Below are 26,336 nucleotides of genomic sequence, written 5' to 3'. Positions count from 1 at the left end.
TTCTCCATACTGCTTGTGTTAAGTTTGCTGTTAAGATCTCTTCTTCTCTTGTGAAAATTTGATGCTTGATCCGTAAGATTTTGTTACGATGACAAGGGTTATCCCATGTTCTCACTGTTATCTGTTGCTTGCTTGGATTTGTTGTAAGACTACACACCTTGAGAACTTAAACTGGGATTAATAATCTCACAATTTTTTAAAAAAAGTTCATGGGTCTCAGTGTTGTTGTTTTTAATTAGTGGTTTTGCTGTCTCGGGAGTGTCAATTTTTTGTAAGGCCAAGAAAGGCTTGAAGTCGTAATGTTTTTTGTTTACAAGTTTTATAAATGAGATATAAATGTCTCGAAGTTTTTAGGAACATCTCTCAGTCATATTTAAAACAATATCATTGATGTCTTGGTCTCACATTCCATAATGTGAAAATGTCTCTGGCTTGTAAAAAAAAAAATGCTAGTCTTGCCTTCTCACAAAGTCTCATACTAGCCTAGCTATTCACCACCCCTAATAATAGATGGATACTAAGTACTACCTTTTTATGTCAGTGATCGATGTGGAAATGTAGTCAGTCCTAAGTTTTTGGTTTGTTTTGTTTTGTTTTGTTTTGGGATTCTTAGGTCCATTTGGAGAATATTGGTGCTCATGACATCGTTGATGGAAATAACAAGATTACTCTTGGTCTGATATGGACAATCATCCTTCGATTCCAGGTAACAATAAATTCTCACCGTAACTTAATGATACTTTAAACAAAACGAATACCATTATGATTTTGATTATCCCAAATCCATGAAAATATAAAGTTCGAGGTTGCAGCTTCAGCAAACTAATAGCAAGATTCCTTAGTTCAGAGCATATCACTTTCATTAACCATTGGCATAAATTGAAGCTGTAATAAACTCTTGATTGCCTATTGCTTTAGTACATAGTTGGCCCATTATGTTTTGTTTTGCAACTGATGTTCAATTTTGTTTCTAGATTCAAGATATCACCATTGAAGGAGAAACAAAGGAGAAGAGATCCGCGAAAGATGCATTGTTGCTCTGGGTTCAATCTAAGACTGTCGGGTACGTGCCCAATGGTGGTTCTTTTTCAGTTGTGTTACACACTGTACTTGCATGTATTGTCCAAGAAGTTTTACAGTCTAATGCCCTAACAATTTAAATTTTCATGTGTAGGTACCGAAATGTCACTGTGTCCAACTTCACCACTAGCTGGCGTGATGGACTGGCATTCTGCGCACTAATTCACAGACACAGGTAAGAGTATGCAGGTGTACATGAAAGGCATACAGGGGAAGCTTATCCTGGTTTAACTTCTGTAAGAGTAAATCTACCCTCTCTCTCTCTTTGTCCCTCCCTGGATGGGATGCTAATCTGTTGCAGGGTTATTTCCCCCCCCCCCCCCGCATTTGTTCATTCCAATTATTGAGGAAAGTGTCTTGCCCTAGAATGTGAACCATGGTCAATTGAGTAATTTCATCCCGGCATGTAGTTGATCAATTGCTTAAATTATTCTCTTTGTCTTTCACTTGACGATGTCCTGATACAAGAGGGAGAAATTAATTTGGTTGCCCCTTTGAATAAGAGTGATCTAGGAAGTTGAGAAAGGCAGCTGATTCATAACCTGATATTTTATTTTCTGACTTGTTTTTGTTGATGTCTGTAGACCTGACCTGATTGAATACGAGAAGCTCACAAAGGCTGAACCCGAGAAGAACTTGAATCTTGCATTTGAAGTTGCAGAAACACAGCTTGAAATACCACAACTGCTGGAAGCAGAAGGTATGATGAAATATGACGAATCATATTGTTAAACTCTGCCAAACTTTCCTTAATTTATTTGTCTTGGCCAAATGTCCTAGGCAACAAACAGAAGCTCCCTCTTTAGCAGTTTAGCTGACGTTAATGTTAAAGTGCACCTAACCCCAAAACTTTTTTTTCACTAGAACGAATCTACTTATTATTTGAAATAGTTCTGCGAAAAAATTTTTGGATTCCGTTAAATCCTCGATTTTCTGTGCCACGACGAAATCTCGAAAATAGCTCCAAAACACCGCCATTTTGTTTCACGACCGAGTTTGAGGAGAATGGGTCCAGCGGCTCTTGTGATGTCTACCCAGGAAGGTTGGATATCTCATTTCCTCTCATTTCCTTCAGGATGGTGCAATACACATTCGAAAAGTGCGCAGAAACGTCTTCCAGAGGTGCTATCGGCTGTTGCAGCAATATTCCAGATCTAAAGAAAGATATACTGTACAATTTACTGACGATGATCGGCTAATGGTGCAATAAAGACGTAAACGATGGTTGATTTTGTCGAACCGAAACAAGCGAACTGAATCTGTGAGAACCATTGAAGAACTCTCACTGGAATTTGTTCCGCTGACTTTCGAATGCTATTTTCATAAATTTTCTGCTTAAAGCTAACCAGCAATTTGTAGAAATACCACCGACAACCTATATCTTCCAATCCCGCAGTATTTATAACATAACCGGCAAAGTTGTGTGATCCGGTCATGATCAAGAAGCGTTATACTGATACGTAAATAGATCGCAACTGTACGCCGCTAACCAACACTTATTTCTCTTTCGATTTAGATGAAAGTCGAAGATTAATCCTCTAGAATTACATGATAACAAAATTGTTAGACTCACAGAGTTTTTCAAAGGTTTGGAAATCAGCAGTGTGACAAAGATTCTGTGCAATAGCGTCGAAAATATGACCGCGTAACATTATCTGCGGACCGCTTAGGGAACACATCATTTTCGCTTATCCGACGAATTTCACTGCAAACTTTGAGAACAATTTACATTGGTTATTTGGAGTTATGACTTAAAACGTGTGACAATGTGAAATCAGTAATTGTATGAAATGTTTCCTTCCGCCTTGCTTCCCGCAGCTTCAAAAATACAGGTCCAAACAATACGATTTTCAATCGATCGAAGCCAATGTTTTGGAGGTCATCAAGTCTCGAAAACTGCAACACGTATGTCGCATTTATAAACATGAAGTATTCAACTGAAAGTAAAACACAAACTGGATTTAACAGAACCTTGACAAAATACATTCTCAGTAAGGACAAATGTAAACGGGCTATAAACATGCGTGGGAATCTTACGTTTAGTTGACGAAATTACCATCCAAAGCAGTCCTTGAGTTTTCTTTCCTGCTGTTCGTTTGCCTGCTCCTCCACTTCGTATCTAGCTTTCCATTCCTAATATACAAGCAGCTCGTCCGCAAAGACGTCTTCCCCGTCGTCGCATGAAATATTGTAAATTGCTCTCAAAGCTCTAAGCAGTGAGTTCACAGTTGTCGAACGTGCTCGATCAAAGTTTATTTCGGAGCCTTCCGAATCGAAACTTAACTCTGACTCCAGTGACGAAAAAGAAATGATTCTGAGACAAAACTTGGACGTTGTAGTCCCAAAATACATCGGAACGATTAGTTTTGCATTCTATTTTCTCGAGCAAATACAGTGAGTTGACTGAGGCGCTATTGTGTTTGGTTCCTGGGTAGACGTCATCAGGTACCGCCGCCCCAGACTCCCTAAAACGCGGTCGTGAAACACTTAATCGCGACTTTGAAAGGGCATAGAAAATCGAGGATTCAACCAAATTCAAAAATTTCTTTGCCCAAATGCTTCAAATAAAGTCTAGATTTGTTTTAGCGAAAAAAAAATTTTGGGGTTAGGTGCACTTTAACAAGGTTCATATAATGGAACCAACAAATAATGTGAGCTTTGGTGTAATAATTTAAAACACAAAAACTAAATAAATGCAAATACAAAGATCAGTTCGCAAACTACATGTAACAGGTAAATGGCACATTACAAACTTGTTTCTGATGATCAACATGCCTGTAGTTTTGATCGTGACTTGTATTTTGCTTTTTAGATGTGAACGTTGACTTTCCTGATGAGAAGTCAGTCATCACGTATGTTGCTGCTTACTATCACTATTTTGCTAAGATGAAGACAGTGGAAGTCAGTGGCAGCAGAATTGGCAAGGTAAATTTCTAACATTACCTAGTGTTCTGGGTTGGTTTGATTTACAGGTGCCAAGTGCTTTGTACAAGTTCAAATGGTGTTTTTGATTGTACTTCAGGTGATAGAACGCATCAAGGAAAATTCTGAGCTGATTGAAGAGTACGAGAGGCTAGCAACTGATCTCCTGGAGTGGATTCAAATTACGATTGTTAAGCTGTCAGACAGAAAGTTTGCCAACACACTTGTTGGGGTGCAGCAACAGATGTTGGAGTTTAATCAGTACAGAACTCAAGAAAAACCTCCAAGGTAGGAAGCTAGAAACATTTAAATATACAATCTATGTACACTTTTACTACCTTACAGTATTGGTGGAGTGGCAAATATCATAAAACGTCTACAGTTGGGCACCCCTTTTGACTACAGTAACATTAAAATGTAATGTAAAAGCTGTTTCGGTCAGTGACTTCCTGGGAGAGTTAAACTCCAAAACTCAACCCTTCTCCTAACCATGCAATTCTGCATAATGTAGCAAACACGCAGTGAACTGCTGGAATTGGCTATGTTTTCCTGAAACTTGCAGGTTTGTGGAAAAAGGCAATCTAGAAGTCCAGCTGTTTATTCTAACGAGCAAATTGCGGGCCAATCATCAGAAGATGTACACGCCTCCTGAGAGCAAGGCACTGAGTGATATCAACAGAGTATGTATTGGGGAATAGTACTACATGTGTAACATAGAGGGTATTACATGCCTGCGCATGGATGCGAATGTTATCTTCGAGTGTTCAACTCGATATCTAAGGAGTGAGCACAGCAAATGAGTGAGATATGGAGTTGAACACATGAAGATAAATTCGTATCCACAAGCAGGCATGTAATATTGTTTATTATATAAACATACTGATGATGATATGATTTTTGAGTAAAAGGAAAAATCCTGGTATTTCACTGGTGTTTATATAATAAAATGAGATAAATTAATTATGACAAAGGGTATTAAATGAATCAAGATGGGCAGGAAGTATATATGGAAAGCCTGGGATAGGCTCCAAAACTGGACAACCCTCTCATCTGGGTTTAGAGGGTTTATGTCGTGGTGTCATATATGGTGCCATGCGAAAGGAAACATGGAAAAGTTGATCCAGACTATAACATGTTCTGTCAAGGAGAAAAACTAGATTCAACAGAGGAGTGCACAGAAACTCCTTAATTTTGTTAGTGCTTTTCACAAGATTACATATTTAATTATGTACTTTCATGAAACTGTAATTGGTGTTCAAAGGAGAATTTCTGTTGATTTATACTTTTGGATTTGTTTGTAACTTAGGCATGGGAGTCGCTAGAAAGAGCCGAACATGAGAGAGAACTTGCATTGAGAGAGGAGCTGATGAGGTACATGTACATCTACTGCCTTTGAAATCTTTCTTGTCATGATTCTTCTCATTAGTCAATCCTATGTACATAACTTTTTCACCCATTCTGTGTACTGTAACACAACCTATGTCTTTGTGCATTTGATCACTTCTATTTGTCCTGTGTGCCTCTTCAGTCATTGTACTGTCCCTATTAGTTTTCCAATTTCTCTTAACTAATTATTATCATTATTACCTTTTTAATTTAGACAAGAAAGACTTGAGATGCTTGCTGCAAAGTTTGACCGAAAGGTTAGTGGTTGTTTTACATGAATTTTCCAAAAGCTAATGATAGACATTGATTGACTGATTGGTCATGATTGTTAATGCTTACAGGCTGCCATGAGAGAGACGTGGCTGAATGAGAACCAGCGCCTGGTGTCTCAAGACAACTTTGGCAATGACATAGCTGCCGTGGAAGCTGCAACCAAGAAACATGAAGCCATTGAAACTGATATCATGGTAAGCTAGTTGACATTGCGAGGTTCAGTTGTGAGTTGCCCAGCTCATGAAGTAAAGATGTCCGTCCTCTTAAGACGTTGGTGGTAAAAGCTCAGAATTGATATTGGTGTGTGTTATTTCAGGCTTATGAAGAACGTATCAAAGCCATTGTTCAAGTTGCAGATGAATTACAGAGGGAAAACTTCCATGAATCTGATAGAATTCAACAGAGGTTTGTTCAGCAGTTTTGTTTACATCTCATGTTAGGTGTTACTATGTATATTTGTGGTACAAGAACTTTGTAATCTTTATTTTTGATGTTTGTTAGTTTGTCTCACTGCCATGGACATATAGGCGTAAAATCATTCAACTTCAACGTACATGTAAGCGTATCAGATCAGATGTTAAATGCCAATTGTGGAAGTGTTTTGTTTGGTAATAACTTTCTTGTGCTTTTTTTTGCAGGAAAGACCTGATTCTACAGCTGTGGGAGCAGCTCTTGGAGTTACTCAAATGTCGCCGTTCTCGACTGGAGAAGAGCATGAAATTGCAACGTTGCTTCCAGGAAATGATCAACACCATTGACTGGATGGATGAGATTAAGGTATTTGTACAAATAGTTACTGAGTCAGACTGTGGATGGTTATTTTTTTATTTTAATGAATGGTTTGGTGTCTGTTTTCTCTACGTAATTTTGCAAAATTTCTTTGCAATTGCAGATGGGCCTTTTGTCTGAGGACTATGGTAAACATTTGCTCGGTGTGGAAGATCTGTTACAGAAACACAGCTTAGTAGAAGCAGATATTGCTGCACAAGCAGACCGTGTCAAGTCTGTTAACGAGCAGGCTGAAATATTCTTACACCTCGACAATGAAGAGGATGGTATGTAGACAACCATGTTGTGTTGTTGCCGGCGAGGTTTTGCGGCCTCGTAGGTTATGTTCTGGTTTGATGCATGGCTTGAATTTCCATCTCCCTGAGTCACACATTCCCAAATAAACATCTGAAAACATTGCGTGACATCATGTCACTGTTTTGATGTCTTTTCTGGAGAGTACAACTCAAGGTGTTGGCTGAAATTCAGGCCAGGCTTCAATGCCTTAACATTGATTCATGGCAGAATCTGACTTCTAACCTGTTTGAACAGCAATGCAATATTGATATGAAAAATTTATGCTGTGTTTACATTTGAGCTTTTACCAAGGTAAACAGTTACTAAGGTCAAGTTACTTAACCTTGGTACATTCGTCCAGTGTTTATACCGGCTCAAATAACTCAAGTTGATCTTTCAACATTTGCGCGTGCTGTATTATCAACGTCATGAAATCGAACTTGGAGGAGGATCCCACCGCAGTGGAACAGGAGCAAATTGAGGTGCCATCATTTTCATAGGCGAGGACCTCATTTCCTAAAATTGCTGCGAAAATTCAGCTGCTTGATCATACCCAGAGTATGCATGGATACGTTGTATCTGCAGCATCCTCCCTGGTGGCAAAATATATCTACAATAATTACACAACATAGGATCGAAGTTTGTCTAGAGAAAGTTGTAAATAATACTGAGAATGAAAAATACAATGCTCTCTTTTATGTGACGGATTGTTCGCTGTAAGAAGATCGATCCAATCTTTCCACGTTATCTGCCATGATCACCTAGTGAAAACTGGAAAAGAAACGCTTTGTCGACAATAGCACAATCTGCTCACTGCGAGAGGTGAAATATTACGCCGCCACAAGCGGATGTATCTGTCATCTTGACCTTGGTTACCAACTGTAACCATGCCTCATCACAGGGTAATTACAACTTTTACCTCGGTTAAATTTCTTTTGTCTTTTGTGGCGTTTACCAAAGTATCAGTTGGCGTTTACACCTGGAAAATGTTTACCTAGGTATGTAAAGTCTGGTACCTCGGTAAACCGTTCAAGTCTAAACACAGCATAAGTCTGTCTAGCAAATGCTAACTAACATTTGCACTAACATTTCAACAGGTTTCAAACCAGATGAAAACCAGATCAGAGATCATCAAGCTGAACTAGAAGGAGCCTACAATGAACTCTTGATGCTCGCTGCAACAAGGCGTGGCAGGTTAGATGAGTCACACAAGCTGCAGACATTCTATCGTGATGCGGAGGAGGAAGAAATGTGGGTGTCAGAGAAGGCTTATTCACTGCAGTCTACAGACTATGGGCATGATCTTAACAGTGCCATGGTGCTGCTGAACAAGCATGAGGTTTGTGATGCATTTTCACCTTTTAGTCTAAATTCTCCTCACTTGTGATCATACATTACCGTACTATACATTATGAGAATTTGTCAGTTTATTAATCTTTCAATCTTTCTTTGTCAATTTCTCAGGCGGTGGAACGTGAGATGGCCAAGCGTGACACCCACACAAGAGCAGTGATGAAAAGTGGCCAGGATCTTGTGGACTCTGGACACTACTCCTCAGACACAATTCAGTCTCGCATGCTCAGCATTCAAAATAAGTGGAGGAGCCTGCATGATGTTGCAGGATATCGCAAGAAGAAGATCCAGGAAAACCTGCAGCTGCAACAGTTTATTGCCGACTACAATGACATCATGTCATGGCTGGATATGATGGAAAGGATAGTTGCCAATGATGACCTTGGTTATGATGAGGCTAGTGCTGATGCATTGTTGAAAAAACACAAGGTGTGTGTGTACCTTTGATTGCATCAATTCATCTTAACGTATCACATCCGAAACTGAAATCAGTTTGTCATTGACTGTTCTTTTTCAATGCTAATCTACCTTCATAATTTATTCTGACCTACAGATCATTGAAGAAGACATTGAAAATTACGCTTCAGTGATCAAAGGTCTTCATGACCAAGTTGACGAACTTGGTGACGAGGACAAGACATCTCCTGAAGTTGTTGACAGATGCAGAAAGTAAGTACTGAAATGTCTGTGTGCTTATATCAATGTTCCTTGGATCAGGTTCCATTTTAATAATCAGTCATTTAATTTTTCAACACCGAATTTGTTGAAAGTTTTAATGCCACATACATGTAAACCTTGTTCCCCTCTGTAGTGTGGACACCCGGTACAACAACTTGCAGTTACAGGCAGCAAATCGCCGACACAAACTTCTGGATGCCCTTTCACTCCATCAGCTCAACAGAGATGCATACATTGTGGATAGCTGGATAAATGAAAAGGTTAGTTGAATGAATGTGTACAAGTTAAGTGAAGAACTTTGCTCCAAGTAGTGACAAAGTGGACAGTTTTTACCTAAGAAGTTGTTACTGTAGGCAACATACATGTACATAATGATGTGAACATTCTCTCAAAGAAAAGTCTCACACAGTGTATGGACTTTAAAGGTCTTTTGATTCCTTATTATTGTTTTGTGAATAAAACTAAGTTTGCATTTTTCCTAGACTGGTTTGCTTTAAATACTTGGCAAAAAGTGTACTTTGAGTGTTGTACAAAACCCAAAAAACTTAACCGATGTATGTCTGCTATCTGTCATACAGATCTCTGCCTTTCCCGGACCTCTGTTGATCACTGATTTTTTTGTATATATCTGCTATATATTTTCCAAAGCATACATGTTTAAAGTTTTCGTATTTTTGCATTTGTAGGAGGATAGACTTGAAGCAGCCCTAACTGTCGACAAAAGCATGGATTTGGAAGAATGCCAAGTTATTGACAACAGATTTGAAGGCTTCCAACAAGTATGTACCAACCTCTGTGAAATTCTTCTCTGATTGTCAAGGAACTTTTTTGTTTTAATTTTTGGCAAATTTTATTTGGTTTAAGATTAATGTGACTGATTTTATAACCAAGAGTTGTATGTTCTTTGCAGGAGTTGAATGCTAATGAGAAGCGTGTCGGAGTTGTTAACGATCTTGGAGGCCAGCTCATTGAGAAAGGGCACATCAATTCTGATGAGATCAAAGACACTATTGATGGACTCAACACAAAGTAAGTTGTGTTAAATGTGCTTCTTCTTCTTTGACAATGTATTATACAGTCACAAGAAATATCGTGCTCATGAAGGATATTTGACTTCTGTATACCAGGTGGGCAAATCTTCGAAATGCTGCCGATATCAAGAAGGCCAAACTAGACAAAGCACTCAGGCTTCAGCAATTCCATGCTGATATTACTGAGACCAAGGTATGCATCTTTCACAAAAGTAAACTTGCATAAAATTGATGTAAAATGCTAAGAAAAGGTTTCGCAACTTCTCAATGAGGAAGTGATATGTTTGTTCTATTCCTTTCATGGAAAAAAAAGATGAATACCGGTACACAAAATTAATACGTCATTATGTAGTGATTGCAATTTATAATTACTGTAGTTCTTTATATTCACTGCTTCCCACTGGTAGAATGATTGGTCTGACATCCTAAAACCCATCTGTTAGGCATGGAAAGTTATAAATTAAAGAAAAATTTGATTTAATCATTAAGTCTGGATAGTTGAATAGTAAATTTACAATGGTTTGATTTCTGAACTAAAGTAGAACTCCTCTTAGGAGACCTTTCCATACTGTGGACATTTTTATGTGAGGGACAAGTACATGTAGATCACGTGGTCCCAGAGAAACCAGAATGAGTTATAATCTTTAGCTGTACCATATGGACGTTAAGCTTCACCTCTATGGTGTTCATACTAAAGGGGTTTGACTGTAGCAAAGTTATTGAATGATGGACCTCTTTTCTTGTGTTTTCTTCGCTGTGTTTAGTTATGGATTACAGAGAAATCAAGTCTTCTGCTTAGCGTTGAGGAGGTCACCAACATGAAGGACCTTGCTACTGTCATGATCTTGCAACGACGTCTCAACAGCATCCAGAGAGACTTGGGACCTCTGGAAGACAAGGTAAACCTTCTTACATGTATGTAAGCAGACAAAGCCTCCTAACTATTCTTCTTGCATTTCTTGTAGAACTAGTTGGGAGATTTATTTGAAAATCACAACAATTCTATTACTTCTTTTGGGATCATTTACTTGATTCTCATTACATGTATGTTTGATTATGCAATGCCATTATCAGGAGAAAATGGCAATTGATCAATTGGACTCCAATTAAGAAAGACTAAACATAGCCAAAGATCTGTAAGTAATTCCTTGTTAGAAGTTAAGAGAAGCAAGCACACACACACAAAAAAACTAATTAATTGGCTCAACTTGACTTTGTACAAATCCTGGCCCTAATGTAGCTCATTACGACATGTTGTTTTTTTTGTTGTTGTTGTTTACTGTACAACTAATTAAATGGCAGTAATAATGCGACAAAAGTGTAAACAGCTCTGAAAAAGTTTCTTTTGGTTTAGTTGTCCTGCTTTGCTTCCATAGGTCACAAAGTTAGAGAGTGATTCTGAAGTCCTTTGCTCTGAATACCAAGGGGTAAGACAGAAATAACTGTATAAAATACAATTTAGATTGTTGAGAAAATAAAGAGAGATCTCAACATTTAAAATGGAGTAGGGATTGTACCCTGTATCTGCATCGAGCAATTACAACAATGTACGATGAATCACTGATCAAACTAAATACAATGTGTTTTTGTCCTGTATTTAATCTTCTTCTTTTGTGTTGTATCCGTAGGAACCAGAGGAGCCCATCATCAGAGACAAAATGACTGTTGTTAGCAGTGCCTGGGTTGACCTTAAAGACAATGTGAGTTGAATTTTTTTTTTTTCCATTCTGACAACAGAACACTTAATCAGTATAGCCAAACGATTTTCGGCATACGGGAATTAATCAGGACTGTTTATTCATCATAGCATAAGTTTTCTGTTTAGACTATTGTTGCTGAAATATCTAAGTCATGTAAGAGGCAATGTAGCAAAGTGGTCTGGGCATCACAATGCTTCAGGTTCAAAACGTCAATCTCACCACTGGCCTACTAGTTTTGCAACACAGAAGTTGCAAGTTAGTTTCCAGAGTTTTTTGGTGCCAAAACCATCTGGTCAGCCTCCTGCCCAGATTGGTTAACACACAAGTCTGTTCTTTTACAATATTGTTGGATCACACTGCAGAGCTATATACATCAACTGACAGTCAAATAATATTTAGTGTCAAGCCCAGACTGACCAGCTGACGTGTGTGTCTTTTAACAGGTGAAGCAGCGAGATGATGCTCTTGCGGAATCTGGAGAACTACAACGCTTTGTCATTGATCTGGACAACTTCCAAATATGGTGAGCACTTCCAAAAATGGCAATTACATTTATTGAACACATTTACAGGCCCTCAAGAGTCTTGAAAGCACATGAACGGTCGAGCCTCTAGTTACAAAAACTTCCATAATACGAACAACTCTATACTACGGACAGTTAACTTGGAGAGTTCACTTGGTGCCCAAGAAACATTATCTGGAATTCACATAATTGCTATATCTATATTAGAGTCTTCTATATTACTGGTACTCAACTCTCCTTTTGAGTGTCTGCATCAAAGAGGTTCAACTATTTTTCACAATTAACGCAAAATTGCGCAGGCTCGAAAGACTTTAAAAATTGTCTTTCAAAGAAAAATTCCTCAGATTATTTTTTTGCCCGAAAACAAACAGCAAGAATTTTTTTCGTAATTCTGATTGTCGCATTCCAGGTTGAACAACACTCAGAATGAAGTTGCCTCCGAGGAGATGCCAGTGTCGCTCATTGACGCAGAGAAGATGTTGAAAGAACTTGAAGATCTCAAGGTATAGTACAAATGATGTATTAGCTGTGGAGAAAAATAATAAGATCTAAGTATTACAATTTTTTTCTTTGAAAATGCCGTCCAACTTGTCCGAAGTAAAGCAGTAAAGCAACCACATCTTAACGTGTTTGAAATATTTTTTTGCTTTGTATAAATCTGAGTTACAGTTCAAAGAAAACGTTGCGTCATTCATCATAAGCAGTTTTCGTTGGATTAAGTTACATCCGAAATATGTTTTGCGTGAACATTTGGTTTCCCACAACCTTATAAACCTTAATATGTTAGTTTACTGGGGCAGAAAAACAAGAAGTAATCGTAGTAAACCAGAGACTACAACATGAAAATTAACTGGCTAGAATAGGGCAAGATACAGATGAATCACTGTGGCTAAATTCGTGAATATAAACCTTCAATAATGTTGAAACAACGTTTTAAGTCGTAGCTAGTAGAATTGAATATGTTTCGTCTACTCCGAAGAATAAAACCTTTTTAAAGAAAAATCCCCCCTTAGAACAAGAAAAGCTAATTAAGCTTGCAGGATGAATTAACTTGAGTTTGTGTGTAACGTTGCATACCTCTTTTCAATCACAGGATGAGATTGACAGCCGCGAGCCAGACTTCAAGCAGCTGATGGAAAGCGGACCCAAGTGGATTCAAGACGAATCTGACCTCCAGCAACAATCACTCAAAGAACAGCTTGATAACCTGGAGACCGGCTGGAATGATGTGCACATCCTGTGGGAAAACAGAAAGAAAATGCTCATTCAGGCTTTGAACCATCAGGTAAAGAAAACAGCAAACAAGCAAACGTTGAAGACAAACGTAGAAGGATTTTTCTTGTTCGCAATATTCGCAGATGATACATGTAATTACAAACCCTCGGTTTCATTATTTAAGGGAGTTCAGTCACGGTATTTTGAGTTATTTTGGCCACGTACAAAAGTACCTTTTAATTGAAGGAAACCTGAAAATAATAATTTACTAAGATAGAAAAACACCAAAGACATAATATTAAACCATAAAGGAACAAGGATTGTCAAAGATGGAGAAGATTAACACGGATTACAAAATTAATGACGAAGTTTAAAATTTTGGTTAAACCTTTGAAGATGTGCAGTGCAAACCGTGAGGTAACTCCTTTAAGGTCCTAAACAACATGATTTATATCTCTGTAACGTCGTATTGCCTACAAATTGGTTTAAATTCACGCACTTGTTTTCCAAAAAAAACGTGTCAAGAATTCTGCGTTATGCGAAGTCGTTTGTAAGTGATACAGCCAGGTGAAATGAGTTCATTGACAGACAGTAATTGTATTCTTGTCTTTCTTGTAGCTGTTCATCCGAGACTCCAAACAATGTGAAGCCATTCTTGGCCAACAGGAATTGTTCCTGTCCAAGGAAGAAAGTGGAGTAAGTACAACCAAGTTCTGTTTATACGGATAAAACCAGAGAGATACGACACGAATTCATTCAAGGGAAAACATATTAGTCACAATTGTGAAAAAAGTCCTTGGGACACTGATGTAATGCAGCCAACTGTGTTTTACAACTGAAGTTTGAAAAAGCACCGCTATCTTTTGAAAATGCGATGCTGTTTCCCCCTCTCCTTCCCCTCCCCCTCCCCCTCCCTCTTCCCCTCTCCCTACCCCTCCCCCAACCAATACAATGTTGAAACTCAGGAGAAACAACATTGCAGGTGGGGTGGGAAGAGGAGTTGGGCAAGTGAAGTTGTATTCGAGCGCGACTGTTTGTTTGACGTGTGTCCAAAAGCGCCAAATGTGCAAATGTGTCCCAAGACATTTGTTCGTGATTGTAGGCACCAGAACCACTATCCGTAGTCGAGGTGTCTGTAAAGTGTGGTGTAAACGTATGTTCCTTACTCTTGCTCCAAAGGCCACCGTAGAAGCCGTGAAGGAACTGATTAAGAAGCATGAAGAATTCGAGAAGCGCATGAACACCAATGACGACAAGATCAATCAAATGATGCAGTTTGCTGAACGCTTGAACGATGAAAATCACTACGCCTCAGACAAGATCACTGAGAAAGCTCGCAGCATTGATGAAAGGCAAGCAGCAAAGTCTTTCTTCTTTAGTTAGAGGAGCTACGTCACGGTTTACGCAACTTGAAAAGTTTAGCCTACATTTTCCAAGTTCATCGTTGGTAATCCGTGTCAATCTTCTCCATCCTTAACCATCCTTGTTACTTTATGTTTTATTATTGTCTCTCTGTTGTTTTCCTATCTTAGTAAACTACTATTTTGAGGTTTTCTACAATTCAAAAGTTACTTCGTACGAGGCTAAAATACCGTGACTGAGTTCCTTTAAAGACTGTATAAACCTCACATTTGACAGTGATGGGGGGAAACTCTCCTCCCATAGCAATAACAGCGCGGATTCGAAAGTCCTAACCTAGAGCTTGTTATTTTTACAGGAGAAATGCCAATCACGAGAAGATGGCGGCCGCACTGAGGAGGCTGAGAGATGCTTTGGAGTTACAACAGTTTATCCAAGATGCTGAAGATGTGAGTATTTTTGATTCACACCACAGCAGACATATCTCACAGGAGAAAATCATTAAAAATTGAGTTCGATCTAAGAATCTTTACATTCTTATAAGCTTCATGACTCAGACTAGCAGCTAAGCACCATAACACGCAGTTACACAAGGAACTATTGCAAATCTCATGCAATCGTGTTTCACCGAACGTTACGTTTAAGGGCGAGTTACACTAGGAAATTTCAAGTTGCTAGAAAAATAGGCCATTTTACAGTTGTGTGAAATGTAACCGAACCTCTGCATGAAAGCGAGATTTGGGTTGACCTTGTGAAGATGGAGACAAGAAAATAGGATAATCAGTTTGCAATAGAAAAAATGGCAAGGTTTTTATGACAACAAACTCAATTCTAGTCTCGCTTCTGCTTGAAGGCCTGATCACAAAAGCAGAAAACTGTAAAATGGGTTGAAGTCTCTTGTAATAATGTCTTAGTGGAATCGTTGATGGCAATGTCTTCTTGTGTGTGTTTTTCTTGTCTGTTAGATGTACGACTGGCTGAATGAGCGGTTATTAATCGCATCAGAAGAGACTTACAGAGACCTGAGCAACATTCAGGGAAAAGTCATGAAGCACCGAACGTTTGAAGCTGAAATCCAGGCTAACAAAGAACGACTTGATGACATCTGCGAGGTTCGTAGACCAAAGCGTATCATAAAACATTGCATGCTAGAGCAAAAATTCCCACCTTATATATTTGAGGTCTTGATACAGAAAGGCTCCATTAGAAGTTGAGTTTCTTATGATCCACTGGAAGCTTCAATGAAATTAAAATGTTTCAAAGAAATCCTCTTAGGTGTAAAGATTTGGCATTTTGGATACCCAGAAAATGTAGCATGGATGTTTGGTAGTCTGAAATGTCAGTCGCCTCCCGCCCCGGGGCTAATTGCCGGGATTAGGTTGACGGGGTGGGGGATGACTGATGTATCAAGCTAGGATGTTTAAGCTCTGTGACGGATTTAAATCCAGTCATAGTAACTGATGTCCTCCTTGCACTCTGACCAGAATTGTTCTGTGTTCTACATTCTTACAGACGGGAAACAACATCGCCGATGAGAAACCAGAAAACAGACCAGAAATCGATGAACGTTTGGAGAAACTGAATATTAAGTGGCAAGAGTTGGCTGATGCTTCCAAGCAGAAGGGAACCAAGCTAGGAGATGCACAGAAACAAGAGGAATTCAACACTGGCGTCCAAAACATCCAGCAATGGTTCGCGGAGGTTGAGCAAACTGTAGTTACTCACGAGAAGGCGACTGACTTGACAACAGCCACAAGACTATACCAGAAACATAAGGTATCGTTTGAAAAAAGTGAAAAATATAAGGTTTTGTTTTGCGGCTACTTAAAGATAAAACTTGTCAAAGTTATCTGGAGTTGTTTTCGTTTTGCTTAACTGTGCTCAGTGATTGGTTTAGAATTCTCGCGGCACTCTCGGCCAATCAGATGCAAAACAAGAACCAATCACCATTTGATCACGTGCCTTTTCCCGCCTTTAGCGCCGACTACGTGTGCTTATTTTGGTGTCGCAGTGGCTCATAGTGCCGCAAATTGAATATCTGCTTTCGGTACAGTTACGTAGCCAACGTGCACTTTAGCGGAAGCTTTACAATCTAAAAAGATAGCAGCTTGAATACTTGCAATGTTAAATTTAGTTGAGGTTCAGTTACACTCCACATTCGAGGAACTCTAGAGATGCAACACTAATTATTATTTTTTAATTTTCAGATGATGGAAAAAGAGATCTTGGCAAGGCGACAGCGTATGCAGGAATTGAACAGCCAAGCTCAAGACCTGGTTGATGCCGGTCATTTTGATCCAAATGCTGTGGAAGAAACTCGCATTGTCATGGAGGAAAGGTTTGTCAGAATTTCTTTTTTTAGTGTTGAACAAGCGCCGCGCGATCTCGTCACGAACCGAAACATTCCTTCCTGATGTGAGGCTATGTAGTGATGCGTGCAGTTCCTCTGATTGGTGGATATTTTCGCGGGAAAAATTCAAACCCAAGCAACAACCAACCGGATTGTCTTACCACTTGTTTGCTTTTTTTTTGTAGGGTCGATGCTATGGCTGCCCCATTGTCCGAGAAGGGCGTGGAGCTAGAGCGCACTCTTGGCTTCTTCCAGTTCAACAGAGATGTGGACGATGAAGAGGTGAGGACGTTTAGACTTTGCTTGTATGAAATACAGGCATAGGAGTGTGGCATGTTAGAATGAGTAAACTGTCCCTGTATTTTTCCTTACCCTAACGTTGCCTTGTGTGCGTTGGATTAGTGTCAAATTGCGAGGACCTTATAATGTAGAGATTAACCTTCGCAAAGGAAGCGAGGCAAGTTTGATCTGATGCTAATTAGCTGTGATTACTATTCCTTTTAAGGCCTGGATCAAAGAGAAGGAGCCCCTGCTGCAATCGACAAACTATGGAAACAACTTATTTGAAGTGCAGAAATTACAGAAGAAGCTCCAGGTAATGTATAGTGGCGCTTAAGTTTTCTATGCTAGTGTAAAGAGAAATTAAATTTTTTGTCAAGTTCTGACTAGTTTGTAACTCTGTTTTTGCCTGTAGCGATAAGCTGATTTCTGTGATCAGTTTCGTCGTAGATTATCGTCAGGTGACGGTAACCGAGAAACAAAATGCTCGCAATAATAGCGGTCTACAGTTAGTAATAACACTGATGACTTGGACGTGAGTTACGATGGATTGCGGTGCCGTGAAATAAAACATTTATGGCCTGACTTATCTAGTAATTTCGCTTGCCTTAACAGACTTTGTGTGCCGAAATTGAAATCCACGAAGCTCACAAAGACTCCATCTGCAAACGCGGACAAGAACTCGTCGATTCTGAACATCCAGAAGCTGACCAAGTGGCCGAGAGAACCCAGGACCTGCAAGAGAAGTATGGTAATCTCAAAAAACTCGCAGACGACTACAAAGCTCAACTGGACTTGTCACTCCAGGCTAAACAGGTAAGACTAGTTTTTCAATCACGTGCATTTTGACGTTATATAGATTTCGTAGAAACGTTAACAATTTATGAAGGACATCCTTTGATAAAAAGACTTGTCTTAGTAGGTCCTGTTGAAAAGCCTTGCACACAAGTACACTCGAACAATTTTGGCTAGTTGACTTGTTTTGTTGTTCGATTGTTACCGACGGTTTCGGTATGGTCAGAAACTTTCATTTCATGCGTGGCTGTCAGTTTTCTTTTAACTTTAAAACGGTTTCAGAGAAGAAACAAATTCACATTTAAATCATTACGAGTCTATACCTCTTTAAGGCGCGAATTTCCCTTTGTTAATACGCCATTATCAATTTGAGAAAATCCCTTCAGATTCGTGTCAAAATCTTTTTTTTTTGGTGGTAATTCAAAAAACTAAAATAGGTGGTAAGCGAGGGTATGTCCCGAACCGTAGTAGATGTACAGATCTGTCATTCCCCTATATTTTGTTGTAACAAGATCATTGTGGAAGATTGATCAAAAAACGTTCAAAAGTTTCAGTACAAATTCCTGGGATATCTTGTTGATGCACCTTCAGATTCTTAAAACTACCTTTAAAAGGATTGTATACCAACCACTTAAGAGAATAAATTTCTTTATCTCTTTTAGTACTACTACGATGCGTCAGAGGCTGAGTCGTGGATGAGCGAACAAGAACTGAACATGATGGGTGACGAGCGAGGAAAGGATGAGGCGAGCGCCAGCGCCATGCTCAAGAAGCACGAAACACTGGAGGCAGCCATTGCTGATTATTCCGAGACAGTTAACGAACTGGGCGACACGGCTAAAGCACTGGTGGACAGCGGACACCCAGAAGGGTACAGCTTAACTCACCCCTCCCCGTAGAAGAATCGATTCATGTTAGAATTCCGCTGAGGAGTGTCTTAAAGGAGCTTCTTGCTTATGGGAAGGGCGCTGGCCTCATGGTTAGTGCGCCGGACTCAGGATCAAGCGGTCCGGGTTCGAGCCCTGGCCGGGGTCATTGAGTTGTGTCAGTCTTGGGTAAATTCGGGCCGAAGTGTTTTTAGAGATTCGCTCGTTGTCACATAAGTTTTTTCAAATTTGAAATAGTTTGAAGTTGTGTAGTAGGAGACCAGAGATTTCTAGTGAAGGGGAAATGTCAGCCTTTAACTCTAAAACCTGATATTTTGGCCAAGATTATCGCTGTTAATGAAACTAGACTTGTTTTTTTCTTAACAGCGAGCAAGTTAAGATCCGCCAAGCTCAAGTGGACAAACTGTATGAAGGACTCAAGGACTTGGCAGAGGAGCGCAGAGGCAAGCTGGACGAGACACTGAAGCTTTATCAGCTGCAAGGCGAAATCGATGATCTGGAACACTGGATCGCTGAGAAAGAAGTTGTGGCTGGATCAGAAGACATCGGACAAGATCTCGCTCAAGTGGAGGTACATATTCACGTCTCAGTTTGTTTATGTGTTAGATTGTCTGTGAATGGGTCGTTTTGACAAGATGGGAGCTCGTAACGTTGCTTACTTTTATGTTTATCCGTCCACAGTTGCTCATCGAGAAATTCCGCGAGTTCGCGCGCGACACCACGAACACTGGCTCCGAGCGCGTGGCAGCAACGAACGCTGTGTGTGACCAGCTGATCGGCACAGGCCACTCGGACGCGGCCACAATAGCTGAGTGGAAAGATCAGATCAATCAGTCCTGGGCCGACTTACTGGAACTCATTGACACGAGGACAAAGGTTAGCGAAACGTTCTTTTGCTATTGTATTTGTTGTTTTTCTAACTGACTAAGATATATTTATAGGAACATTTCTCCTTTATATCGTCCACAAAACAGTAATGTTTATGTGCTTTATCTTTCTAGATGCTAGAAGCCGCCCGCGAGTTGCACAAATTCTTCTACGATGCTAAAGAAGTGCTGGCGATGATTCAAGAGAAAGAGAACCTCCTCACAGATGACCTGGGTCGAGATTTGAACAGCTTACATCAACTGCAAGTCGTTCACCAGGGATTTGAGGCAGATCTGGCCCCTCTTGGCAACCAGGTAAGACTAGTGCATTACATTTCCCGCCCTTTTGGCGACTTTTCCCGCCTTTTTACGGCCTGGTAGTGGTCGTGACACAGCGCCCAGAGATACCGAGGCTCCATAAATATTCCCTCCATTTTTTGACGACCTTGGCTTCGTTTATTCCTTGAAAAAAACGTAACGTGCTTGAGCAACATTTTTGCGCCATTTGGAGGAGTTTTGCCGATTTAAATTCCTTTTTTTTTCTCACCAGGTCGTCGCCGTCCAAGAGGAGGCTAATCATCTCCAGGGCTCCTACGCCGGTGACAAAGCCAGGGAAATTCAAGCCAAAGAAGACGAGGTGGAAGACGCATGGAAGCGGCTCAATTGGCGGGTAAAACAACGCACTGAGCGCTTACATGACGCCGACGACTTGTACAGATTCCTACTGGCTGTTCAGGATCAGATGTTGTGGATGAATGACATGTTGAAGCAGATTTTAACCTATGAGAAAGCGAAGTGAGTGTGAACCCTTCTGACTGATTTTTTAAACTAACTTAAATAGCGCTCAGACGTTTTTCTGCTGTAACTTGTTACACCAGGGCAAAACGCTGACCTCGTAAATCGTGGCTCATCCATGCCGGGAAAACGCCAAACTTTGTTTTTACCGTAAACCAGATTTTTGCGTTTTAATATTTGTTTTTTTAATTTTTCCGCATCAAGGGACGTACCCGGAGTCGAGGTCTTGATGGAACAACATCAGAACAGAAAAGTAGAAATCGACGCCCGGGAGGACAGTTTCGACGATGTCGTGAAGATGGGCAAAGATCTGATCGCCAGAAATCACTATGCTACTCCTGAGGTAAAGAATTATCACTTCTTAAAATTCCTCTTTCTTACACCTGAAAAAGCTTAGTATGACCAAACGAGAGTGGGCGTCATCGTTTTTAACTCGTGAATTGCGATAGCATGTTACGAGTTTCAGTGGGTAATCAAATTATTTGCTATTGAATTCTTTTAGTTCACATGTAGTAGAAATTCACGGAAAAAAAGGAACTGTATTTACGTTGAGTATGTATAGGTAATGAAATTTTCCTCACTTTTGTTTCTTGTCAATTTTAGATCAATGAGAAACTTGACATGTTGAACAGACACAAAGACGAGTTGTCGCTTGAGTGGGACAAGAGATGGGAACACCTGCAATTAGGTAAGAAAACGACGTCGCTTTTTCCACTCCCTTCCCTCCTGCCTCTTTCTTCCTCTGCCGCTTCCTTTTCCTTTGTCAGACTGTTCAAAAAATAGGGTTTAATCAGCGATGGAGACTAATGAACGTGTGCCTTTGATTGACAGTCCTCGAAGTCATGCAGTTTGCACGTGATGCTCACATGGCTGAAGGATGGATGATCGCACAGGAACCCTACCTGAAGAACGAGAACCTCGGAGTAAGTTGTTTTCTTTTTTTTCCTTTTTTTTCCTTTCTCGGTTCTACGACAAATTTAGAGGATCAAGCAAAAACTGTCAGGTTATTTCTCACCAAATCGAGAAGGAGAGAATTAATTGTAAGGCTTTTAAAAGGCAGTGACTCTTGGCTAATCTGAGATGTAAATTGAACGTTTCCTGTTTTTCTCTCTCTGTGCTTTTAGACCGATCTCAATGAAGTCGAACAGCTTTTGGAGAAACACGCAAACTTCGAGAAACTAGTTAACACTCAAGAAGAACGATTCCTTGCGTTGGAGCGCCTGACAACGGTAATGTTTGAATACTACTTGTTATGTACAGTTATTTCAATCATTTCATCATTTCATGGTCTCTTACTTTGCTTGAAAAACCTTCGAATTATTGCAATCACAAGAACAAGTGCCGTTTTGTGTGTGCTTATACGAAGTATCAGCCTACCATTTTGCCTTTCTGAGTTCTAAATAGCTGCTGTATGTATCTTTGCACCATAAAATATCTCGTGGGAAAAGATGACTTTGGAGCTAGGGATCCTAGCAACAGAAAATCTGTCTTTTGTTACTTAGTAGCCTCGGCGAAAAAACGAGGGATTATGTTATTTTAATGTAGCTTTGGAAGGCATGGAAGTTATTGAAATCTTACTTTTTGTCCCTTTGCAGTATGAGCTTCGCGAAGGAAAGCGCCGCAAGATGGAACAAGAACGCCGCGAACGCGAAGAAAGAGAAAGAAAAGAGAGAGAAGAACAGGAAAGACAGGAACAATTGGAGAGGATTCGCCGGCAAGAAGAAGAAGAGATCCGAAGGCGCGAAGAGGAAGAAGCTCGCAGAAGAAGAGAGGAGCGGGAGGCTGAGGAAAGAGCGAAACAAAGAGAGGAAGCTGTGGTGTCTGTTGAAACTGAAGGCGTGAGTATCTGCTCCTTCCTTATTTGGTTTGTCACGCCATGTCACGCAAGGCTTCTCTTCATTGCGTGATGATCTAAATTAAAATCTTAGAAAGTCTTGAAACGTTTTCCGGTAACGACTGTTTCACAAACACTCTGGAAAAAATTAACGCTGGAACTATTTTAATTTACTCTTTTCACTGACAATCACACAGTTGTTGTGATGCTAGACCAGAGAATTCGTTAGTAAATCGGGAAGAATGTTATATTTTTGATTGATTTTTTCCCTTTTCTTGTCTTCTTGACTCCTGTTTGTATTGCGAGGAGAAATGCGATTTTCGGCAACAAGCATAACGTTTCGATTGAACTATGAAAAGTGTACTTCTCTGTTGAGACTTGACTTCTTGTTTTCTTTTCCCCCCAGGTCGAAGCTGCTGCACCAGAAGAGAAAGGTGTGTAGAATGGAACACTTTAGTCTCACTGACTTTGTTTTATATTAAAGTTTAATTATAGTGCGATAAATGCAATAAAGGTTACGCCCCAGAGGGTACTCGGGTATAGTAGCGAATAAAGGCAAATTGTCAATCCCCAAAAGGAGCTTCCTGGCCTTAATTCAGACCCTTAAAATGTCCAACAGACCAGAACATAAACGTAGTTGTAATTTTACCGAAATGCTTGATTTGTTGTTGTTGTTGTTTTTTGTTTTTGTTTTTTTTTCGTGTGAATACTTCGTCTGTTGCCCTTTCATTGATCAGCGAACAAGAAGCGACCGACGTACTAACGAAGTTATTTTCTTTTTTCAAGCAGAAACGGACGAAAGCGTGACTGATGGCAAGATGGAAGGCTACCTGTATCGCAAACCGACCATGGACGCCCCCAACAGAAAAGCACCAATCAGGTAACGAAACCCGACGATGTATCGATTATTAGTATCACCCAACTAGTGGACTAATGCAAATCCTGCATTTTGATTGGCTACGGTACTAGGGGACTATTAGAAATAGTCCTCGAGTAGCGAAATTGGCGCCATCGAGCGTGACGTTTTCTTTCGTTTTATTTCCAAATAAATATTTCTTCAACTTGCATTTGCTAACTTTATTATTTACCTTTTCTGTCCGACTAGTTGGGTGATATTAAAACAATTAGACCCTTCGCCCTCAAGGGCCACGGGTCAATATCCCATTCGGCTTCGCCTCATGGGCTATTGACCCGTAGCCCTTGCGGGCTACGGGTCTAATTGTTAATTAGTCGACGAGTTCCGACACGAGCCGACATACGATGCAAGTTTACTTAATGAAACGCAGTACAGGCCGAATTTGCTTGGTACGAGAGCTATTTTGTAATGTTACTTATCACTGCGCCGCAATCCCTGCCGTTCCGCACGGAATAAATTAACAGAAAGTTCTAAGACTATGATTAGAATTTGTCGATTTCTACGTAGAAATGAAATTTGTCGCCTAAATCGATCCAGTGTTACCTTTTCCCCTCAAGCGCACATAATAATTCGTTATTTATCTCTCTCTCTCTCTCTCTCTCTTATTATTATTGTTATTATTTTAGGCAATGGAAACAATTCTATGTTGTACTGCAAGAAATGTCACTTCATTTCTACAAAGATCAGAAGACCGCCCGAGCGGTGAGTACTTGCATTGAGTTCATTTCCCTTGAAAGAGAGGCCATCATTACAACAAGGTTGAACAAACCAGCTCGTCAAGGGCTTTGCCATCTCACATCCTAAATAATGATGGTTATCAGTTGTTACGTACAACCTCCATGTGATAACAATTCGTATTTACCTTGCCTTATTAGGATCACGAGTCTGCTCACTCACTACCGACAATGGACGGCTCTGTGGAGAAAGCCACCGACTACACCAAAAGAAAGAACGTCTTTAGATTCAAGTAAGTTGGCTGTCTGGCTGTCTGTCTGTCTGTCTGACTGACTGTCTGACTGTCCGACTGTCTGACTGTCTGTTTGTTGATGTTGTTGTTGTTGCTATTTTGTTTGCTGCTGTTACAATTTCATCTACGCCTCATCGTGAGTCAGCAATTCATTTTCATAACAAAAAAGTTAGAAGGCAGGTCGGACCACTTTTGAATCATAATGTGATGAGATTTGTGGCTATTTTCACTAGTACTGTGCTCTCCTTGCTGTAGAATCATTTTGCTGAGAGAGGCTCTCGCAGGTGAAAGTGACGTGAGGTGTTTGAATTACAGCTTATTTCGTCTTTTTTTGCAGGACAAATGCTGGTCAAGAATTCCTTTTCCAAGCAAAAGACGAGGTATGTATTCAGTACATGGTCTTACAGAGTACCACATGAAAGTACTTATCAATAGCTTTCGTTTGAATGCTTACACACCAGGGTTTCATAACCAGACTTAAGAGTTAGAACCACTTTGTACAGAGTAATAAACAATACCAAATGAAGGTATTTCTCAATAGCTTTGAATGGTCGCACACTAGGGTTTCATCCGCAGAATTAAAAGTTAGAACCACCTCGTATAGCATAATAAACAGTACCACATGAAAGTACTGCTCAATAGCTTTCATTTGAATGGCCACACACTAGGGTTTCATCCACGGACTTAAAAGTTAGAACCACCTTGTACAGCATAATAAACAGCACCACATGAAAGTGCTGCTCAATAGCGTACATTTGAATGGTCAAAAACAAGGCTTTCATCTACAGAATGTAACGCAGTTTAATCTCAACTTCTTACTACTTGCTAAAATTTGCTCACCGTCTTACTTAGGATGATATGAACCTCTGGATTAAACACATTCATGAGAGTTTCAGAGAAGAATCCGCTGGTAAAGACGTCTCTCCTGGAAAGAAGACAGAAAAACGCGGCGGCAGTGGGATTTTCGGCAAGCGAAGAAGCAAGAACTTAGAGAAAGAAAAGGAGGAGAAGAAATAAAAGACACTTAAAAAATACACTAGGTTACAAATTATGAACATCTGTGAAACACTCAGTTAATCGCAGTATTTAGGAGTTTCATTTGTAATGGAGCGTGTTTAAAAATTGTTCATTGGTTCTCTGGTACGGTATGTTGTTAAAACCGGAAAAGCCTGTTTGTGAAGTTTTATTGTGTAACGTTCTCTTGCCAAACAAAACAAACTAAGAAAGTTGTGTTTGATTCTGCGCGAAGATTTTGTTTCCCGTTCAGTTGAAGGAGGCAATAGACCAAAGTAAAAATGGACACGTTACTGTCCAAGAGATCAACAGTTATGCATTGCAGACGATCGAAAATCGCTTGAACAAAGAGAGAATTGCAAAGTCATTAGAATGGGAAGGCATTCTTTTCTAGTTGCTTGTTAACCGGAGAACCAAGTTTATTAGTTAAGCAATCCCTTGTTTATAGGTGTGCTTTGTTTTGTCAAATACGGTCTTCTACAGACGGGGGAAAAAGGTGAAATTGGATTATAGGTATTTTTCATTTATTTTAGGTCCTTATATTTTGTGTTACACCTGCCCTAAAACGAGTAAGACTTGAGGGTTAATTAGACAAGAAATCTCCATTCGTTTTGTTCTTGATATTATCTCTCTGCGCTAAAAGAATGAATTAAGAAAAGTGTTTTCTCAAGCAATTGATAAGCAAAGATATAATCTTGGTTACATTGGAAACAATTAGAGTAAAGTTGATTTATACTCCTTTCTGTTTGTTTTCTGTTGATTCACCTTAAATTGTGTAGTAAAATATTGTCATCAGCGTTGAGCTGGTCATAAAATGTGAGAAATAAAGTTAAATAACGTCAAACGAAGTGACTTTGATCCGTTTCAAAAGAGGGTTACGAGGAGGAATTCTAAATCTCTTGTTCTGATTAAGAAAACATTAACCGCGATGTGATGGTTTTTACGAAACACCAAAGATAACAAGGAACCTTACGGGAAATGAAATTGCAGTGAATCGCATTGTTCGCCCAGACCTTGAAAAGTCCTTGAAAATTGCTCCTGGAAAATC

At 39.8% G+C, this 26,336-nt stretch overlaps 1 protein-coding gene across 2 annotated transcripts in view; it reads left to right on the top strand.

The window, feature by feature from the left end:
• Positions 1–26,132, top strand: part of LOC145469680 (spectrin beta chain, non-erythrocytic 1-like) — a 33,389-nt gene extending 7,257 nt beyond the window's left edge. For both annotated transcript variants that reach the window (XM_081453435.1, XM_081453436.1), the window contains exons 5-55: positions 614–706; positions 975–1,063; positions 1,175–1,255; positions 1,665–1,780; positions 3,893–4,005; positions 4,103–4,290; positions 4,565–4,682; positions 5,309–5,373; positions 5,603–5,645; positions 5,730–5,855; positions 5,978–6,066; positions 6,300–6,438; positions 6,554–6,716; positions 7,824–8,065; positions 8,191–8,508; positions 8,633–8,748; positions 8,891–9,017; positions 9,444–9,536; positions 9,668–9,786; positions 9,885–9,981; positions 10,553–10,687; positions 11,165–11,215; positions 11,417–11,488; positions 11,932–12,011; positions 12,421–12,514; positions 13,105–13,296; positions 13,845–13,922; positions 14,406–14,578; positions 14,944–15,034; positions 15,551–15,697; positions 16,098–16,361; positions 16,793–16,923; positions 17,121–17,217; positions 17,441–17,530; positions 17,830–18,030; positions 18,672–18,880; positions 19,263–19,467; positions 19,578–19,772; positions 19,898–20,077; positions 20,313–20,557; positions 20,762–20,900; positions 21,161–21,245; positions 21,389–21,480; positions 21,682–21,786; positions 22,153–22,395; positions 22,798–22,825; positions 23,181–23,271; positions 23,934–24,009; positions 24,183–24,274; positions 24,612–24,654; positions 25,127–26,132. In XM_081453435.1, coding sequence (XP_081309561.1) covers positions 614–706; positions 975–1,063; positions 1,175–1,255; positions 1,665–1,780; positions 3,893–4,005; positions 4,103–4,290; positions 4,565–4,682; positions 5,309–5,373; positions 5,603–5,645; positions 5,730–5,855; positions 5,978–6,066; positions 6,300–6,438; positions 6,554–6,716; positions 7,824–8,065; positions 8,191–8,508; positions 8,633–8,748; positions 8,891–9,017; positions 9,444–9,536; positions 9,668–9,786; positions 9,885–9,981; positions 10,553–10,687; positions 11,165–11,215; positions 11,417–11,488; positions 11,932–12,011; positions 12,421–12,514; positions 13,105–13,296; positions 13,845–13,922; positions 14,406–14,578; positions 14,944–15,034; positions 15,551–15,697; positions 16,098–16,361; positions 16,793–16,923; positions 17,121–17,217; positions 17,441–17,530; positions 17,830–18,030; positions 18,672–18,880; positions 19,263–19,467; positions 19,578–19,772; positions 19,898–20,077; positions 20,313–20,557; positions 20,762–20,900; positions 21,161–21,245; positions 21,389–21,480; positions 21,682–21,786; positions 22,153–22,395; positions 22,798–22,825; positions 23,181–23,271; positions 23,934–24,009; positions 24,183–24,274; positions 24,612–24,654; positions 25,127–25,291 — 6,624 coding nt within the window. In that variant the 3' untranslated portion in view covers positions 25,292–26,132. The remainder of the gene's footprint in view (positions 1–613; positions 707–974; positions 1,064–1,174; positions 1,256–1,664; positions 1,781–3,892; positions 4,006–4,102; positions 4,291–4,564; positions 4,683–5,308; positions 5,374–5,602; positions 5,646–5,729; positions 5,856–5,977; positions 6,067–6,299; positions 6,439–6,553; positions 6,717–7,823; positions 8,066–8,190; positions 8,509–8,632; positions 8,749–8,890; positions 9,018–9,443; positions 9,537–9,667; positions 9,787–9,884; positions 9,982–10,552; positions 10,688–11,164; positions 11,216–11,416; positions 11,489–11,931; positions 12,012–12,420; positions 12,515–13,104; positions 13,297–13,844; positions 13,923–14,405; positions 14,579–14,943; positions 15,035–15,550; positions 15,698–16,097; positions 16,362–16,792; positions 16,924–17,120; positions 17,218–17,440; positions 17,531–17,829; positions 18,031–18,671; positions 18,881–19,262; positions 19,468–19,577; positions 19,773–19,897; positions 20,078–20,312; positions 20,558–20,761; positions 20,901–21,160; positions 21,246–21,388; positions 21,481–21,681; positions 21,787–22,152; positions 22,396–22,797; positions 22,826–23,180; positions 23,272–23,933; positions 24,010–24,182; positions 24,275–24,611; positions 24,655–25,126) is intronic.
• The last annotated feature ends 204 nt before the right edge of the window (positions 26,133–26,336 follow it).

Source organism: Orbicella franksi, chromosome 15 (assembly GCF_964199315.1).
Source record: "Orbicella franksi chromosome 15, jaOrbFran1.1, whole genome shotgun sequence".
Classification (NCBI taxonomy): domain Eukaryota; kingdom Metazoa; phylum Cnidaria; class Anthozoa; order Scleractinia; family Merulinidae; genus Orbicella; species Orbicella franksi.
Note: the sequence above shows the minus strand (reverse complement) of the source record. Positions and strands in the feature narration are given on the sequence as shown.